Source organism: Chiroxiphia lanceolata, chromosome 2, assembly GCF_009829145.1.
Source record: "Chiroxiphia lanceolata isolate bChiLan1 chromosome 2, bChiLan1.pri, whole genome shotgun sequence".
NCBI lineage: Eukaryota > Metazoa > Chordata > Aves > Passeriformes > Pipridae > Chiroxiphia > Chiroxiphia lanceolata.
In genome coordinates, this window is record NC_045638.1 from 15,629,095 (window position 1) to 15,649,482 (window position 20,388).

Below are 20,388 nucleotides of genomic sequence, written 5' to 3' on the forward strand. Positions count from 1 at the left end.
CTGCTTCACAGGCTTGGCTCAGTTTGAGCCTAGAGGAACATTCCAGTTAGTACCTAGTGGAAAAGAGAAGGGCAGAGTTCTTCCTTTGACTTCTACACATATGCTTTTAGAGCTTTGGCATGAGGGAATAAGAAATTAGTCTACAGATTTTGTAAGGAAACTTAAAAATATGTGTCCTGGTTTACGGCTTATTGCTAAAGCAGCTGGAGAAGGCAACGGCTATTAAATGTAAATGCAAAACCTTTGGTTAAAAATACATGCTTGTTTTCCTTTCTTGTGCCAATCAAAGTTCCTTTCTATGTGTAATAGAAGGGATTGTATCACTTCCATTTAGCGAAGTGATTTTAATCCTCACTTCTTTCAAGCTTATTTTGGAAAACAGAGGGCTGCTCTGGCTTTTAGAAGGCTGTGGCAAAAGGACTGAAAATACTCAGAAAACATTTGCATTTTTGCATAAAGCTTGCAGTAGCAACACAGGGTAATAGGACTGCAATGCCACAGACTTGGTCTTCTTTAGGTAACCAAAGAAAGCACAGGTTACTTGTTTCAAATCAGTGCATGTCAGTAGAAGTACCGTCATCCCTGTGTGGGGACAAGAGGTTACACTTTAAAATGAAGGAGTTGCTGTAACACTGGTGTGTCTTGTCCAGTGCCTTTTCCAGCACTCAGCAGTAATGGATAGTTGAGAAGAACAGGCAGTAGACTCTTCTGAATTAACTCATCACTGGAGTGTTTTTTGTTATGTCTCAAAATGGGAGTGTAAAACTCCCAACATTTTGTTGTTTTCTATATAATGCTGTATATAACCTGCCAGTTCTGGGCTTGATGCTTTGAATATCGAAGAAATACTATTAATACTACTTCCAGTGCCCATTTTCCTCTTTATTATAAGCTGTAATTGCATTATTTGAGTAGATACACATCACTTTTTCCATTTATTTGTATGAAAATTGACTTGTGATCTAATCTCGCTGACTCCTTGCTTGCTCTCTTTTGCTCAGGAAAAATCATTGTGAATTTTTGAGAAAAGAAAGTCCAGCCTCCTCTGCCTTATTTAAATTACCTGTTCTCTTTGTTAAATTAGCTCTTCCAGCTAAGTTGTCACTTAGAATTTAAATGTGACAGAGGAGGTGGCTGAATGGCATTTAGTTTTATTACCTTGAAAAAGTGTAGGACAAACCAAAACTATAGGGTGGTTACACTCCATAGGGTGCAGGAGGACAGGGTAACATTATACCTGCCTTTTTGATCACATCATGTGTGAATCACTGAGTTGATGTTGCCCACAACCTACCTCTTAGTAACATAAACTTCTAAAATCTGTAATTTGGGTAATTACTTGTTTTTCTGAGCCATGAGGGAAAAAAACCCCCCAAACAAGTTAGATGTGTATTATAGTTTGTAGATACTATTTTACAAGTCTGCTCAGAAGAGCTGCATTTCTATTATTGAAGGGGAAGAGTGTTATAGAAAGGAACAAATTGCATTAGTGGTACATTTTAAAATGCAATAATATGTTAGCATTAGTTTTCCCAAGGCAGATGACTATTTGTGACTTAGTGTGCAATATATGCTGATAGAAGAAATGTTCAGATAAAAGTAAAAAAAAAAAAAAAGTGAGCTGACTGAATTGGTTAGCTTGGTACTTGGCCTGCTGGGAGCTATTCTATGCTGCTTGCTGTACATCTTTAATCCCTGTACCTTTGTTTTCACAAATAATACCTTACAGAAATTATCTGTACATCAGGTTGAGAATATGTATGTATGTATGTATGTATATATGTAACCCTGGGGGTGATATACTATTAATATGCCTCTCCTGCTCATTGCAGTACTGTGCTGTAATGGAGTTAAGCTTTTCTGTATTTACCACTCAGAATCCATATGTACAAAGTTGCAGATTCTAATTATTTTTCAAGAAAATATAGGTGCTGACTTTAACTTGGTGCTCTCATGCAGCACTGTAACTGCTATCCTTGGGGAGCAGGAAATCAGTATCTCAGCAAAGTGATTAGGCAGAGGTAGATGAGGAACAGTTTACAGTTTGTCCTTAGTAAGCAATTTATCTTTTATATGTGGGTTTTATATATGTTTACCTATGTATATTAAAGATAAAATAATTTGCAAATTCACTCTCTTCTCTCTTCAGTTCATCAAATAATTGTAAATAATAGACTGGGTTTTAGACTACCAGTGCCTGCTGATTTACATGTTCCTGCTGTTCTAGACCCAGTGTCTGGTTTGCCAGACTTCTGGTTCTGTTAGGACATGTTTTGTATTTAGCAGCCTAATCTGTGGACTGACTTGATTTTCAAGGGAGAGAGTTTCCCTTTCCACAGCCAGATCTTTGACTGGAGCTGATGCCCAGCCTGATGGATTGTTAATCCCTGTTTTGAAATGCCCAGTTCATTTTTCATTATTTATGTTCTCCACTTTCCCTCCTCTTAAGTCTTGGTTGTTATAGGAACACTGAGTTTTGGTGACAAACTCCTTCTTCTCAAGTGCACTGTATAATGAGGTGAAACTTGCTAGCAAGACCTGTTCTATACTACCGTAGACACCTGTAATTGCAGAATTTGTATTTCTTTCCCTTTCAGCAGCATAGCCTCCTATTACTGTAGTGCATACTTACAGGCTGTAAAAGCGCTGTTATAAGGGTGTTTACAGGACTCTGCTGTAGTCAAAGGAAATTCAGAAGGGCTGTTTTGCAGCCTGTCCCAAGCACCAGCTTCTCTGGAAGCTTTCTTGCATAGTTACTCTAGCTATGAATTTACAAAAGAATACCTCAACACACCAGGGAATGGGCTCCATTGGATAAAAGGTGAATACCACCTTGTACAAATGTTATGGTGTTTAGAGTCTTTTTTTCCAGTCTCAGACATTTTCAGTAGGTTTTGGCTCTAATTCAACATATGTGTTTCCTTTAAAAAAAAAAAAAACAGGATTGCTTTTATTTTCTTACCAGGTAACCTCTATAGTTTCCGAGGGTGGAAGGCAGAATGCAGTGTGGCAAGACAGAATACATTTATGTTGAAGGGTTCTTTACCTGCTCTACATGTTGCTAAGTTTCCTTTCCCCCCTCATTTCTCCTTGTTCCTCTCCTCTATCCCACCCCTAGTCTGAGGATTCCTCTGCTTTTTTTGCATCTTAACTGAAACCTTCCATGCTTTGATGGCTGTCTAGTTAGCAGAGCTATCTCTCCCTTTAGGGCATCTGAGCATTATGACTCTTCTTCAGTGGACTTTTCTTCTACCCTCAAGCAAATGGGATAGAAAGAAATTTTGATTGTGTACAGGCTTTGGGGCTGTTCCTAATACCTTTGAGTTTTTAATTTCCAGCTGTTAGTAACAAAAACCTGCTTTAGAAATTATCATGAGCTTAATACAGTTATATGATGAGTAAAACCTGCATCTTCAAACCTGTATTTCAGTTTTTGAGGCTTATTTTTTTGTTGACAGTTTGTACAAAATGGTAATGGTAGTGTCTCATGGAGGTTTTACTGCTTGCCTTCCTGAGATTCAGTATTTCAGCAGGAAGCACATGCAGCATAAAAGGTTATAAAGATAATGCCTTGAGAATATTACGTTGGTAAAGGTGATGTCACTGCAACGGGCAAAAGTGACATCTGTCTGTGGTCAGATACAGGTGCTTGGTTTTGTTTTGTTGTTTTCTCTGACATCTGGATAGGGCAACTCTGAGGTGACTTCCTCTGAATTTAAAAAGGCATGTCTAATATACTTTTCTGCCACGAAAGTCCTTACAAATATATAAAGCTAGCTTTTCATATGTACTGTGACAGGATGAGAGCTACCAAGCAGTTTTTCTTGCAGTGTTCAACCCTGTTGAATTATTGCTCTTCACCCTGAAAATTGAAAACTCATCCCCTTCAGCCAGGGGCTGGCTGTTGTTACTGCCTGGTTGGAATTAACAGGTGATGCTTGTGCTATCGGTGTTGCTCCTTCTGCTTCAGCCTGGATTGCATAAGCATGGAATTGAGTTCAACATGTTAAAATCTAAATAAACACTTCCATGTTTTTCAAAACTACAGCATTTAAATGGGATGGCTTTCTTCAAGAAAAAGATAAGAAGAAACTTTCACAAGTGCCATGAATCAGCTAGATTTCCCAGCTTTCTCTTACAATCCATTTGGTCAGAATTTCTACTGATGATGATGATGATTTTCTAATCTATCCAACAGACACTCATTCAAACAGTGACTGGGGGATAGAGTCGAAAGAGTCAGAGTGTTCTTTTTTAAAATAATTGCATTAAAGCACCCACTTAACTGGGAAATATTAAATTTATGAAATAAAGCCAACAAAATGAAACAGTATAAATGACTGTCAGTTGACTACTGTCTTACCTTATGCATTCTTAAAAGGATTTGCATATACTAAGGCAGTTTAGATAATTTGCTTGTTTTTTGTTTTCTTTTGCTTATTAAATACACTAAACTGTTCTGGTTTTCATTTATACAAAATAATGTCCTAGGACTATTCACTGTAGAACAGTGGAGTGTGGAAAAGTACCTTGGATCGAAATAGTCTTCAGGGCATGTTTGCTTTTTGACATCTCATGTTGTTAAAATAAGGAAAGAAGTTTAAATATGTGATGTGAGAAGAGATTGGAAGTAAAATTTAGCTGTGTCCTCCAGAGGGTACTTTAAAATTGCTGATGTTTAGAAATGCACTGTGAAGATTCTAATTTTCTCTGGTTTTGTTCAGTTAAGCTTATTGTGTATGAAACACGTGTGTGTGTCAATTAAGAATGCAAGACAAATAGTTATGATAATTCTTGCGATTTAATAGCATTTTCTCCCTTGTTTTAAAAATGTGCTATAAATTTTGAAGAGCTGGTAAAAGTGCTTGGCCAAAGATTCTTACTGAATCCACATCTAGTAATGTTTTTAGAATACTTAGTTGAAAAGTGTAATTTGTGGCTAACTGCCACAATTTTTGAGTGAGTGAAAAATATCTGAAGGCAAGGACAGAGTTATGATTTTGTGAAAAGGGAATAGTATGCTTTTCCAGTTTCTCTTGTGCACTTCAGAAATCTGGGTAAATATTTTAAGGTGTCGCTGATCTACCAGGAATCCTGAGCAACTAAATGAAAGTCTTATTTTCTGGCCTTAGAAGAATCTTTGTATAGCAAACGACTTTCTTGAAATTTAAATTCTGAGTAGGAAGAACTTCAAAGATAAACTGAGACAAATAAGTAATATATAGGATTTCCCTTAGAATTGCGTGTATGTATCCTGTGAATAGATTTGAATAAAACAAAATTTGGAAGTATGAGAGGAAATGTCATGTTATTGAAAACCGAAGTACTTTAGTTTTCATCGTTGACCAGTGAAATTGTCATACTGAAGACAATGTTATGAGGTACAGGAGAACCTAGGAGAAAAAACATTGTGTCACGGGATAAAGAGGGAGAAGCCCAAATACTTGTTTTGATTACCTGTGTCTTCAGCCTTTGTTTTCCTAATGACGAATGACTAACCATTAAACTGTAAATGGTGTTACTGTTAAGGGGTGCTTGGTTCTGTTTAAGGGTTTGTGTAACTGTGTAAATAAACGGAGACCAGACCGTGTATTTTGTCCTGTGTGTGTATTTAATAAATAGCTAAGAATGCAGGAAACATTGAATTGACCAGTACTTGGCTAGTATAGCCCTTATTATACTCAAGCTTCCTTTTTCATTTTTTTAGTGACTCTTTCCAGTTACAGAATGTTTATTTGTGTGGACTTGGCCACAGTGAATGTGAGATAAAGCTTATTTACATGAGGAAGTGAGTGATTTTTTTTTAAATATGTATAAAGTAATAATGATAAACATGATTTTTAAGGATTCAGTGTGTTAAAATTGTTTGTTTACAAGCTTCTTGTAGCTGGTAGAATATCTGGCCTCAGCAGATTAACTAGTAATTACCAAACCTGTTTGATCATACCAGTTACTTCTCTCCCCACTTTATAGGTAAAGGCTCATTCCCCAGCACTTCAGCTTTTTAGTGGACTCATGTGACTCTCCTCAGTATTCACAAAGGAAAGAAACTCTTTCCTCATGCCCTCTAATCTGTGCCAACTTAAATTTAGTGTTAACATTGATGGTAGATAATGAAATATGTGTTGGAAATACATAGGTCTGAAAATACCTGTAAATACAAATTTAGTGAAGTAGTCACTGACTGTGCAACACTTACATGGTGGGGGGACAAAAAATGTACGAAAAGTGGCCAGCAAAATGTAGGTTCAGCCAGTTCTCTTTAAAGGACTGAAGGTTAAATAGAGACAGTGTTGTTTTCTTGATAAATTCTTGATAAATTAGGCTTAGATAAAAAAATAGGTTTTCCATGTATAGTATATACAACTTTCTCCTCTTGATTACTGTTTAAATGTAAAAATGAAAACTTATGTATTAAGCTTTTTAATTAAAAAGTTCTTAAAGGCAATTTCCGTAGGGGTTTGTAGCTGCTGAAATCTTGTTTCTGCTCTCTGAGTCAGTCTGCATCATCATCGTTTAGTGATGCTCAGCAAGGCGAGCAGATTGAGAGGAGTCAGTCCTGGGGATCCAATATACCTTTATATCTGGTCAGACTGCACCATTTCTTCATCGTTGATGACTCCTATGCACCTATTGTCTGCTTGCTTTCTTTAAGTCTCATCTTCCAACCTTCCTCTCCCCTTAGCAGAATAACATAATTAGTACTTTTCTTTTGCCTCTATCTTATTTATAACAGCAGTGAACTGGTAGAGCACACTGGTGCCACATGGCGTGTTGGGAAAAACCATAAAATGCCTGTCTCTCCTTGGAAGGAGACTTATCCTAACAAAGATCATACTTTCTCATGCAGCTCATCTGTGAACAGGAATCCTGCTGAGTGTGCCAAGCAGATAGACATCGTTTTTTTTCATGTGGACTTGACCATAATATGTCCTCTACTGTTTTTTATTTTCTTCTCTTAATACCAACCATTGAGTCTGTGTGGCTATGATATGCATGAAAGTTTGTTTAAAGTTTCATGCTGGCTGAATAAACAGTAGGTTGAGAAACTGCAAAGGTAGTTTCAGTATGATGCATTACTTCAAAGGTAACATGCCAATATCTTTTGCAAACATTGAGTAATTAGGGGATTGAGTAATTTGAGGTGAGGATTGTGGTCACCAAATCTCCCATCTGTGATGCTAGGCTGCACCTCTCCTGCAAATACCAATGGCATATCAAACCCTCTCAGGCAGTTGTAGCACTTATGACACATTTTTTAGTCTTGAGAAACACTCTTTGCTGTTCTGGATCAATGTTGAGCATGATTATTTCTTCTGTTTGCATTCTTTATACCTCTTTTCTCTTGGATAAGACCAAAACATAGAAGGTTGTTTTGCTAGAACAGATTGACCTATACATCTCCTTTTGCCTGTTTGTTCCTTTTCATGGCTGTAAAAGACCAGATAGAACATATGAAGAGCCTAGAAAGTTCTACCATGAAAAGCTTTGCCCAGAAACCTCCACTCTACTAAGAAAAAGCAGTCTCAAGTGTAGAAGACAGCTGCTGCATTTCTGTGTTGCAGCCAGGGAATTTTTGAGACCCATTGTTTAAGGTTTGGGTCAATTTTCTCAGCTATTAAGACTTTATGAATAGGGCTATCTTTTCTAAATATCGAGTCTTTAGAGTTAAGTCTAATACCTCCAAAGAAACACGTGACCTACATTTTATAAAGGGATTTCCATGGTTCTGGGACATCTTTAATGGGGATTATTAAAATCGTTTTTCTGAATCTTTCAGTTTCATACTTTTTTTCCCCCCTAAAAAATTTTCTCTGGATATGAGCATATCAGCAACATGCTGGAATGGAGAAGGCTGTAGCAGACAAAAAGGAATCCACAAGGTGTATGGCCCCATTCCAAACTCACATGAATTAACCTATACCTGCTGTAATGTTTGCAGGAAGCAAGGTCAGATTAAGATGGAAAATAATTAAATAACAAATTTTGCTTGACAGCTGCAGGGGTTGTTGAGGAACGTGACTGTGAGAAGTTCTGAGGGAATGCTTCTCCTGTCAGTCCGCTCTTGAAATTGTTGGTGCTTAGTACCAGGAAAAACTGGAATAATAATACATTTTTTCGGGAAGCTGTGGCAGGTGGATGCCAGCAATAGTTATGAAGAGACCTCTAGCCCTAAACTGTCAGACTGCAGAAGGAAGAGTGTTAAATTCTAATCTCCGATTTACAAGTCTGGCAGTGCACACTGTTCACATGGTGTGTGATTTGAATAATGATGTGTCTATTCCTGATCTCATTAACCCTGATTTAATCCAGGATCTTATTTCATTAATTCCTGCAAGCTTTCATACAACTGGTTACACAAACAAACAAAGCCCTAAAAATCCTATAGCAATGTGACTATCTTTCCAGCTAAATATTTTCATGATCCCTTTTTTTCCTAAAAAAGTCTCCGCTTGTCTGAGGGTAGTCTTTTAAAATACTGATGCACCTTCAGGAGTCTCAGTTTTCATTTTACATACAGGGGTATCATCCAACCCTTGCTCTCCTTAGGTAGGTTCAGTGGACTTGTCTGCATAACCTTTTTAGCTGTGTGTTGCAGAGGTTGAGTAATGTGATGGTTTAATAGGGTATTTGAAGAGAGGTCTATCAAAGAACAATAGGAACATCTGTAATTTGCCCTAACCTTTTTACGACACAGTTTTTCATTCTGTAATGCAGAATCGTGTGATTAAAGACTTCTATGGGAATTTGTATAACTTTTCGTGACTTGTTAATTGGTTAGAAAAATGGCTGTTTGGACCATCACCAGGGTTTTTTTTTTAAATGTGGTTGAAATTAAAATTTTGAAATTCTGTGGTGCAGTATTTTTTCTATTTTGTATGTTTTGTGTAGCACAGTGACTTCCTTTCTGTTTGTGGGTTTATTTTTTTGTTTCTTTTTTACTGTACAACATCATTTAGAAAAGATAAATCCTTTCATAAAAAAATTCATCCGTATGATTTTAAACAGAGAATGCAAGACACTGGATGAGTCAGTTAATGTTCTCATTAGAAAATCCTGCTGCTAAGGATCATCTGGTCTGTGATAGGATTCTGCATAAAGGATTTGTTACTTTGTCTCTCTAAACCTGTCTGTGTCATAGAGATAGCTTATCTGCTTATCTAACACATTACAGTTTGTAATACTGCCTCGCATCACTTTATTTTAAAAATCTATGTTGTCTCTTTTTTTCTCTGTATTGGTCATCTCTTCAATTTGTATGGTTGTGAGAAGGAACATAAATACAACCCTGGAAATTAATGGATTCAAGTAGTTTCTTGTATATATTATCAACTTAGCTTTATGTGGTAATATGCACAGGGCTTTTCATACTGACAGCAGAAGTATTTTTACTACATGAAATATCCATTTATCACCCTCTAAAACTGTAGTCTGTTACAGCAGGCTTTTTTAATATGGCCAGGTGCCTATGGGGGAAACTATTAGCATGCTGAATTCTGGCATATCCCACTGTCTGCTCGAAGACATGAGGAATGACATTGCACTTTCGAGTTAAGCAGCAATGCTTCTAATTTCTGGGTTAAAATGGAACCTTTGTGAGAAGAAATTAAATTTTATTTGAAATTGCCTGAATAATTTCATTCTGCTTGAGCTGAACTGAGGAGAAACTGCCCAAGAAGCACCTCCCCACAATACCATGCCACAGTACTCATGGATGCAGGAAGGAGCACATGTGTGTTTCTAAGCACCTGCACAGCTGTGTGTGTGTGTGTGTGTGTGTGTGTGTGTGTGTGTGTGTGTGTGTGTGTGTGTGTGTGTGTGTGTGTGTTGAGACCACTGGGCAGCTGAAACACACACAGACTGTACTGTTCTGTTGCCAAACACAGGTGAAAGTCAGGAATTCCAGCTGATGAAAGCCTGGCTGGCCATCCATTGTCATAAAGGTTATGGAGGTGGGAGAGGAGAACGATGAGGGTGCCAGTTAAAGAGTCAGGTTGTCAAGCATCTTCCCCATGACAGTCTTTGCTGCAGCAGTGCCTATTCCCCTTTACCCCACTGCTCATATTTGTTGCTAAATATGTGCAGCAAAAAAAATTCTCAGCCCCAGATTAAAACTGGGGAGGACAGTGCACTGCAGGGGTTCATGGGCAGGTGTTAGCAGACAACTTGATGGCAGTATGAAATAAGGAAGTTGCTTCCAGTTCCTCTGCAGGTTGTGAGACCTGCTGCAGTCATACAGTCTGATTCTCTGTGAGGTTTCAGAAGTGCAAAGTCCATGTCAGCTCTGTGACATGTTCACTCTAAATCTTACAGTCTTTGGGTCATCATCTCTCAAGTTCCTCACGTGTGGGTGGTGGGACTGTGTCCCTCTGTTCTGGTGACAAGGTGATGAGTTTGGTTTTCCTCACCGCTTTAATAAATTTATAACAAGCTTCTGCCTTTGTACTTCTCACCTTGGGGAACCTGCACATAAAAATCCACAAATGTACTTGCTGGTTTTCAAAGCCTTCTTTAAAGGTGTCTTGTCACAGTGCTTACAAAATGCTAAAGTGCTTATGCACCTGGCCTATGCCAATCACTTCTGCTTCTTCCTGCTTCCTGCCATCTGCAGTGTCTGTTAATCTGTTATGCTTTTGCTTACACCTAGATTGTGAGATCTCAGAGAGAGATACTGTTGTTTTTTCAGTGGGGTCAGGATGCACTGAGTGGCTTGGAATGGCGTCCAGCACCCAACACTGCATCCTTTTCCTATTTGCTTTTTTTAATTGCTCTAATTATAATTTTCAGCCTTGGTCCGTTAAGTGCATTGAGATGTAATGAATTGCTTTTTCTGTTTGTAGCGAAGCTAATCACTGCTGTAGCCAAGCACATCTCCAAAACCCAAACCACAATGGGCAGAGGGTGTATTCTTTTTTCTTCTTGACTTTCTCTGAGACAAGCGGTGTTATGTGTTTGTTGCACATTTTTAAAACTGTGCTCTCCACTTTTGTTACTGTTGTTTCTTTGCTGTTTCTCGTAGCCTCCATCTCCCCCCCTCCCCCACCCCCCAATTCTTTTAGTCTTTTCTTTTTTTTGGTAATTAAGAATACCCAACAAACTAAATGGTATAGGTGAATATGAGCTGTCTCCTTTTAAACTGAAGAAAGAAGTCTGAGGCTAAGGGCATGGAACAAGGAGATTTTCTTGACCTGAAGGGATGCAGAAACACACACTCCTGTTCCCAGAAAAGCATAGCTGAAAGATTGCATAACACTCAACAAATCTGAGAGTTTTGTTAAATTTATTATAAGGCCTGCACTTATCTCCCTAGAAGTACAAGGCTTTCTACAGTTGTAAGAGTGTATGTCCTATCCATAGGCCTTTTTTTATCAGAAGTACGTACAAAAAGACATACCAAAGCTGTATTAAAAAAGGAAGAATGTGGAGGTTTCTTTACAAGAGGAGCTTCAGTTTGCTGTAGCATACTGGGCATTGGTGTGTAGGAGAGGAACAGAGGCATTCAAGTGTGGCAGAGTGTGGCCTCCTTAGAGCTGTGGTGGTTAGAGCTGTGGTACAGAAGGCATTGTAGCATCTCGAGCTGGGATAAACAGGGAAAGTTCAGACATGGACATCACAGAGAAGTTACCAGCAGTTCAAGCAGGAACAGGTTGCACTGTGCCTTTAGTGGCACAGTATTTTTGTGGCTAATGTTGAATACACTGGATGTAGGAGTTAATGGGGGTTTTTTCATAACAACTGTTAATTTGTCATTTCATTGTAAATTTTTCTATTGGAAGTTGTTTGCACTAAATCCAAACTATTAATTTTTTTGTATGGATGTTTTCACATGCCCCACTATTATCTCAAATGTTTGAGTTATCGCCTTTGTATTAAGTCAAGTTTATAAATAAAATTAGTAATAAAATTAATATTTAGATGCTCTAAGAACAATGCACGTGGCAGATGGGCTGTTGAAGCCTTTACTTATGGCTCTGTAATGAATTTATGATTGTGCAGACTGGGTTCTGGGTGTATGGTAGATAGCAGAGCAGTGTCCTGACAGGAGGCTTTGGAGTGTTCATAAGGTCCTTCCATCTGAGAAGCAAGGGCAGCACTATGGGCTCACCTGAGCAGCCATGCAAACAGTGCTGCTGACTGTCCGTGGATGGTGTTCAAGGCTTTAGCTGTGCTGGGAGAGAGCAAAACAGTGCATCTTTTTTTAGGTAGCACAGGAAAAACAAAGGAGGGTAACACGTCAGAGTCCTCATCTTTGAGGTGCCTCATTCTGCTTACTGCTGGTGTTACTGCTGGAATAGATGCACTGTTCACAGGTAAAACTGGCTGAACAAATGCTTTTCCCTATCAAGCCATAAGTCAGACAGAAGTCATGTGAACCACAGAAATACACTTGATTTTGAAGGCCAGATACAGAAACCAAAGAACTGTTTGAGAAAGGTTTAGGAGACTGTGGTTTAGAAATAACCCCAGAATTAGGCAGTACTAGCACAAACCAGGAGGCTCATGAACTGTAACCCTGTCTCTTTTTTTTTATTGTATTTATTTAATGTCATATGCCTGACAGACAGCTGGGAGCATGTTTCCTATAAACTTGGGATAAGCTGATAATGAAAAAGGAGAGAGGATGTGGAATCCTGCAGCAGTGAAACAAGAGCATAACTTTTATCATATGCTCAGATGATGTGTGCAGTAGCAGTATGGGATCTATGCAGCTGTTAGAAGCTGGGGGTCACTGCTGGGGAGGCACACTTTCCAAGCTATCCTCCCCACTCTGCTTGCTGACAGGGCCACTGCTAAGTGTCTCCTGTCATAACCAGCTAATGGAGAGATCTCAGTCCTGATCGTGGTGCTTGAAGGTCTCATGTTCTCCCTCTGTATCTTGGACCTGGTATTGCCCTAGAGAGGAGAAGCCAAAGACTAGTGATGCAGAAGCCAGGAAGACAAAAGCTAAGTGGTTTCTTAATTGTCCCTGAAATGTTGTCAATTTTGCTCATGTAAAGCTCGTGCTATGAAAGTATACTGGATTTTAGTGCTGCCACCATCTTTCTGGTTGAAAATAATTTTCATATTGATGCTAGTTCAGTTGATGGAAAGGTTTGTTCCAACCTTGCTGCAGGATATGTTGTTTATTTATATTAGAACTACAAGATTCTTGACAATATCGGCGTTGCATTTGTAACTAAGCATATTTATAATTATTCACTAACTCTTAATTAGTTTCAGTGAAAACGTCACAGGAAATTACTCGGGAGGACTAAATATTGCGGTGATGTACTCTGCAGCAGAGTTTGAGGTTTTAATATAAATGGATAATTGAACTCATATATTGTTTGAAGTTGCAGATATTTGTTTCAGGAAATCATTGTGGCAGATGTCTCTTGAAATGTAAAGTATGTTTTTTTGAGAAAAGAGATTGAAGGAAAAGCATTCTTTATCTCAGAGGGGTCAAGAGCAGTAGCTGTTTTTCCCTTTGCATGGAAGCCTCAGATAAATTACCTTATAGTCTGATAGTGATTTTTCTCATAATTTTTCATGGCTCCCAACAGCTTTGAGGAATGAACTGTTGGCTTTAGAATTTTGTACCTGCAGCAGCACAAAATAGCGTTTTGTTGCATTTACAGTTCTGGAAAAGGTTGCAGTAATTTCCTCAAATGTTTTCAGCTGAGTTTCCTGTAAAGGTCAGAACTGCTAGAGTAAAAAAAACTTGAAACTTTGGTGTAATGAAAATGACAGAAGTTTTTGTACTTTCCTAACTGTAACTTTTGTGGCTGACCTAATTCAAGCATTAGCTATAACTTCAAGGAAACTTTTTGATAGGTGAATGGGAACTTCAACATGTAGACACACAAACGGAATAGACTTTTTCCGTGGAAGGTAATACATTATGAAATTCTGAAACCAAAGCTAGGTCTCGCAAAAAACAGTAGAGAAATGACATGTTTTCTCTTTGAAAGCTGTTAACTGCTCTTTTTGTCTCTCTCCAGCTTGACAAGGAATGTGTCATGTGAATGAGTAACAGTTTTTGACGTACAGAAGATAAGGTGCTTAGTTTCTAGATTTTATAGGTTGAAATAGCCATTTAATAGGCTACAGGTACACTTGAATATATTGTATATTCCTATTTGATGGACTTTCATCACACTGCATAATTTGTTGTTATTTAATGCTTTGTCACGTTGTAAAGTTCATAAGCTTATGGAAAATGTCTTACAAATTTCCTGTGGCTTATACAGATGTAGGATTGGATTAGAAAAGATCCAAATAAAAACAGCTCAAGGATTGTCTGGGATTTTGTGTTTCTCTGGAGAAACTGTGTTTCAAAGTTTGCTAGAAGAAAATGATCTTTTCATGGTGATTTGGCTGTTGGTATCTATGTAGTATGGTTGAACCCTAGTTACAAAAAAAATTATATTTTTAGGTGTTAAAAGGATGTACAGATTTTAAGGGCCTCCAGAGTACTCTATGCCCCCATAATATCTTTGAAATCGTAACATTTCATTAAATCAAGCTTAGTTTATTTTTAAAGCTCACAATTACTTTTTTCCAATATTTCTCAGATCGAGGATGCCTCTTCCAAGTAAGAACTGCTTATTGTATTGGAATCACACAGGAGGTGGAAGATGTCTTAAAATTTCTGGCATCAAGAGGGCCTGGTTTAGATTTTGTGGGTGAAATGTGAGGTTATTTACTTAAGGCTTGGGTTCTGTTACAGCTTGGGTTCCTGAGGCAGAGCCTCTTGAAAATGATCTGCTAATAACCTGCAGTTACCTTTGTGCAGGCTAAGAAAAAAATGCAGCATTTTGATCCTTGAAGTTTATACTGGGCATTGTCCCAAAATCAAGTACCAAACAGTACCAGAGATTAAGGTTTAGAGGTATTTTTGATGCTGGTAGCACTGGGAAAGCCTAGCTCTTTGCAGGTAGGTTATGTGAGTGAGACAGCTGCTCCTTCTGCAGAAACAGCTCAGTATTGGAGGAAGGGTGAGGTAAAGAGCCAAGCACTCCACTCAGGATCCCTTTGAGCTCCTTCTCCTGAGGCTCTGTGTGTGGCTCTCCATAGACATTTGTCTTGTGAACTTGGTTCTGTAAAGGGCTCTCTAGGTTGTTGAGTTGTTGAGTCTGGTCCAGATAGTGTCACTAAGAATCCAGATAGATTCTTAGTGAAGGTGCTCACAGTATCCCTCTGAGGAGACTCAGCACGGCTCAGGTGTCCTGCAGGACCGGTTCAGACCCCCTTGTTCTATTTAGGGGCAGATTGGTCCACAGTGAGTGGTGATTGTATCTGATTAAGGTGTGAATATATTTGCTGTAGTCAAAATACCACCAGAAACAAATGCAAAAGTCCTAGTCAGGAGGTGCACTGAAGTCCTTGCTGGGCAGACAACTTGCTCAAGTAGGTTGAGCTTTTCCCAGTATTTTAGAGAAGTATAATGTAGTAAAATCACTTAGCTTTCTTATTTCTTCTCTCTTTTCATACACAAGCTCCTTTTTCAAGAAACTTGAACTTGCAACTGCACTATTAGTTTCTCTTCATCCTCCTTTAGCATTTAAATTCAGCTGTTCTTGAACTACTTAAGGCAGACTGAAGACTTCCATCCTAACTTAATGTTTGCTTTCTACTTACTTGTGTACATTTAAAAGAAATAATATCTGGAAACTTGAACTTGAAATCAGAACCAGAAATAGAGCTTGTCATATACTGGGAAGGTTCCCACGAGCCACCTTTGTTATGCACAGGTTTGCAAGCTCATTTGCCTACTCTTTCCATGTGTGGTAGGCTTTGACTCCTTACAGATCTGGAATGAGTGGATTATGTAGAGAGACTTCTATAACCATTACTGATGCAGCACCAAGCTTTTAGGGCCATTATGATTGCATCATTTACGAAATATGCAAGGTAGTAATTTTTAGTGTATTTTTTGCAATAAAGTGAGCTGACTTGGTGTATCTGTTTGACCAGACTTGTTTGTGTTTGTTTTCACTTCATTCTTCAAGCAGAAATGAAGTTTTCAGTACAGCATTATGGTATTTTAGAGTAATAAGCTATTTTTTACAGCTAGTAAGAGTGGGGGTAGATACAAAGGGCTATGTCAATATTTCTAAATTTTATCAGCACTAGGGTCCCTTTCTTTGTCCTGAGGATAGGGGTGCCTCGCTCTGTTTGGGCCACAGCTGAAGAAAAGTCCTAAAATCCTTAGTTCCCTAAGGGTGAGCAGTATAGAAGACAGCAAAGAGGTAGAAGTAAGATACTAGAGAGAGGAGAGAGGCTGTAATATCGGCACCAATGTTTGCTGCAGGCTGCAGTGGTGAGGCTGTTGAAGGTGTGGGGCATTTGTTTGGGTTTGTTTGTAAGTTTTTAAGTCTTGTGCTGTAGACTAAGACCAGGAATTGAAAAGATGTGCAAGGGTCTTAAACTGGCATAACTTACTGCAGAATGTGTGCTAAGATATGGGCTCCCTATAGGGTATTGCTAAGTATGGGTATGCTTCTGGTACGATTTTAGGCTTAGTAGGACTGGATTGACTTTTGCTTGATTTCTGTTTCACTATTTGGACAATTCTACACTTTTACTTTCAATTCTCTCCTGGATCTGTGATTTCAAGCTGCTGGGGTTGATCATGTCATGTTACTCTGGGCAGTTAGCTATGAAAAACTATGACCCTTCTCATGAGCATCAAAGGAAACAGTAATGAAAAGTAGCTCAAACAAGTACTAGAAGGGCAGAAAATAAAGCAGTACTTAGACAATTTTGGTGACTGCAAGGTGAAAATTCATTCTATATGGATTTCAGCTGAGTGGACACTCAGGATGTGTGACTCTCTTCTGAATAGTGGATGAGAAAGGAAGTGTAAGACTTCCCACCCTACAAACAAATACCAGTGTTTGGGAGTTCTTTTGTATTCCGTTGCTTTTCTCAGGAGCCAAACAAGGCTTCCTCAAAAAGCTGTCAGCAGCAACAAAGGCACCAGTGTCATTCATCTGGAGACTAAAAGGTACAGCACTGTTTTCTGTTACAGCAGACAGTTTTTTCTGTCAGTTTTGAAGTTGCAAAAGGATTTTAAAAATGAAAAAAAATTGTACTATTTTTTCAGAATGTGTGAGTTGAGGATTTAATTACATTCTGACATAAAGAATGAAAAATAACACAGTAATGATACACAGGAAGCAAGTTCTGGCAAGATGGGGTCTTCCGTAGGGTGTTGTCTTGTGGTCTGGTTCACACGAGAGTGCTGTTTGAGTCACAAATTCTGTTTAAACTGTAGATAATATTTTAATACACAGTGAGTTTGTCACCTAGCTGCAAAATAAATTTAAAGCTTCAATATGACAAGCTTTGGGTGAACTCATTTATTATACATTTTATTTTTTAAAACTATAAAAAAAAAAACTTGTGGAATAATGTATGTGTTAGGTCTAGTACATTTTTTTGTAGAAAGTGATATATTCCTCTAAATGTGTACAGTGTTCTTAAATTCTCATGTGGTTCACTCTTCTACAAGAACTATGTGCAGCATTTCTTCTAACAACAGCAGCATCTGTCACACAGATACCACACCCCTTTCATTCACATATCCACATTTGTTATTTCAGTTATTATAGTTACTGTGATGAGTTGGATTTTAGATACTATTTTACCTTTGTGATGTCACTAGATAAAAGATTTATTGTATCCTCAGTGGGCAGCAGTTTATAAAACTTTTATCTCTGCTAATGGAACACAGAAAATGCTTTGTGCAGATACAGAAGACTGTATTAATGTTGTATAGCTAATAGTTCAGCTTTGAAATACCAATTGGACTGGGGAAATAAGATGTTAAAAAAAAAAGAAATTCAGGTTTAAGGTGTGTTTTATAGAGAATAACTTGCAAATTCTTGCTTTCCTTGATGCTGTTCACAGATGACAGCTTCAGAAACTTCATATAGAACTGTGCTTTCTATGGTTTAGTGCCCACGTTTGATATGCTGAAAACCTAAATAAGATCTACAGTATTTCCTTTGTATGTACTGTGCTGTGGGAAGGTGGAGGTTGATACTGCACTGGGATGTAGAAGAGGGCAGTGAATGTAAAAGAGTTGAAAGGGAGGAGGAAAGGTTGAGTTTTTTTATAAGGCAAAGAGTTTGTCCAAAGCCATCACCTGTCCCTGATGCCTGTTCAGTGTAGATCTCATCAGATTTGCAGATGATATCAAACTGAGAGAGCAATTAACATGCTTGAAGGCAGGGCTGCTGTTCACAGGGCCCCAGACAGGAACATTATAAAATCCAGCAAGGGCAAGTACCAGTTCTTGCCCTGGGAAAAAGGAATTGCTGTCATGCAGAGTGGGAGCTGATAGGTTTGGGATCAACTCTGCTGAAAAGGACCCTTGGGTCCTGGTGGGCAGCAGCCTTGTACCCTGCCATCAAACACAGTGAACAGCATCCTGGGCTGCATTAATAGCCTGCAGATTGAGGGAAGTGATAATTCTCCTTTACCTGGCACTCATTAATCCACATCCAGAATACAGCATCCCATTTTGTGGATGGAATGAGGATTTTATGTAAAGGAAGAATATCGATAAACTGAAGCAAGCTCTGTGCCTGAGGAAGCTGGAGCACATGCACCCTGGGGAGATGCTGAGGAAGGTGTGGGCTTATTCAGCCTGAAGAAATGGTTTTGGGGAGACCTTCCAATACACACAAGAATGTTGTAGGAGACAGAGCCAGGCCCTTCCAGTGGTGCCTGGTGGGAACGACAGGAGAGAGCAGATGGAACTTGAAAAGAAAGTTTCAGGCTGGCTATAAGGAAAAATTTTGTCACTGTAAGGTCAGTCAAGCAGTGGGCTTGTACAGTCTCTATCCTTAGAGGTTTTCAAGACCCAGCTGGGCAAACAGCCTTAAACAGCCTGGTCTGACCTCACAGGTGACCCTGGTTTGAGCTGGGGATTGGAGTAGGGACCTTCTGAGGTCTCTCCCAGCCTGCGTGGCTCTGTGGCTCTAGGACAAAGCTTGGAGCCAAAACTTAACTTATTTTTCCTTATTTTTTGGGACATGGTTGGAAGCAAATGGTTTAGCCTTTGTACTGTGTCATTTTCCCATCTATAAAGTGGAGGTAATGCTGTTTGTTTACTTCAGTGGTGTTTCAAGATAAGATATATGTGAGGTGATGATATTTGGGATGCAGTTAGACCTTTAAAGTCTGACTAAGAAGCTGATAAAGAAGTATTGTGCATCTTCTCAAACACTAACTGTGAAGTCTTAGAAAGCTGTTTTCTGTGGATTTACTTTCATGAAACCCCACCATATTTATTTTCTCCATGTGCTGCCAAAGAAGTCGATCTCCTTAAAAGGTAGTCAGCAGCAAAATGTGTTAGTGTTAGCAGCAACTCTGACAGCAGGCTCTCTATATGCTTCTGCCAGTTATGGTAACATTTGTCATATTTGCCTAGTTATTATTTTTCTTCCTGCTATGGTGGTTATTTCTGTGGGCTTCTCAACGGAGTGGAAACAGACTTTAGCTGCCTTTACATCAGGAGCACTGTACCAGTTCTGCCCTGTGTGTCAGATGTCCAGCTATTTGCTGGATAAACTAAAAAGCCTTTTTTTTTTTTCCCCCCTCACATCTTCCAGCTTTGGTGATCTTTACTAAGAGATTTGTAAAGCTGTCCTACAATTTTCACACATAAATAAGGAATTATTCTAAAAACAAAAACTATAGTGTCCATTGGAAAAGGTTACAGAAGATTGCTTTCTTTTTGTGGCATTTTGTAAGAGTCTTTGAGGTAGCATTAGAGTAGGCAGGGCTGTATACATCGAAGTTTTAAGATAAAGTCTTGGGAACTTGAGATTTAGAATATTCTATAATACCTTTTTTTTAACTCTTTCTTCTCTTTTTTCTCCCTCTCTATCTGCCTTTTGTAGGAAATAAAGAAGGACATGAAGAAAGAAAACACTGCCAACAAACCACCAGAGAAGCCTATAAATGAAGTTTCCAATGGAAGCCCTTTACTGTTGTCTGAGACAATTATTAGAACCAACAGAAAAGGTATAGTATATAAGACGCTTAAATGCAGATTAAATTCAGACTTTTCAAAGAACAAAATGTAAACCTTTCTTGTTTCTAGAAATAAAGCTGGTGTCTGTTTAACTGAAAAGGCATAGCAGGCATAACAACAATAATAAAAAAAAAATTTTTGTCTTCTTAGACTGGCATATGGATGCATGTATTATGTCTAATATTTCCACATTAATTTGCACAGACATCCCTTTCTTCTTAAAAAAGTCCTTCCTCAGTACATTTAATTAAGGAAAGCTGTATGAGGAGATTACTAAAGCTCATTAAAGTAGGGAACTGACAGCTTGCATATATGGTGGTTTTTGCAATGATGTCAGTCCACATTCATGTATTCCTACT

General features: G+C 38.5%; 1 protein-coding gene across 8 annotated transcripts in view; it reads left to right on the forward strand.

The window, feature by feature from the left end:
* Positions 1–20,388, forward strand: part of SH3KBP1 (SH3 domain containing kinase binding protein 1) — a 223,755-nt gene that overhangs the window by 55,345 nt on the left and 148,022 nt on the right. For all 8 annotated transcript variants that reach the window (XR_004355261.1, XM_032679340.1, XM_032679339.1 and 5 more), the window contains one exon: positions 19,896–20,019. Coding sequence is in view for 7 of the 8 variants with exons in the window: in XM_032679340.1 (XP_032535231.1) it covers positions 19,896–20,019 (124 nt within the window). In the remaining variant the exon portion in view is untranslated. The remainder of the gene's footprint in view (positions 1–19,895; positions 20,020–20,388) is intronic.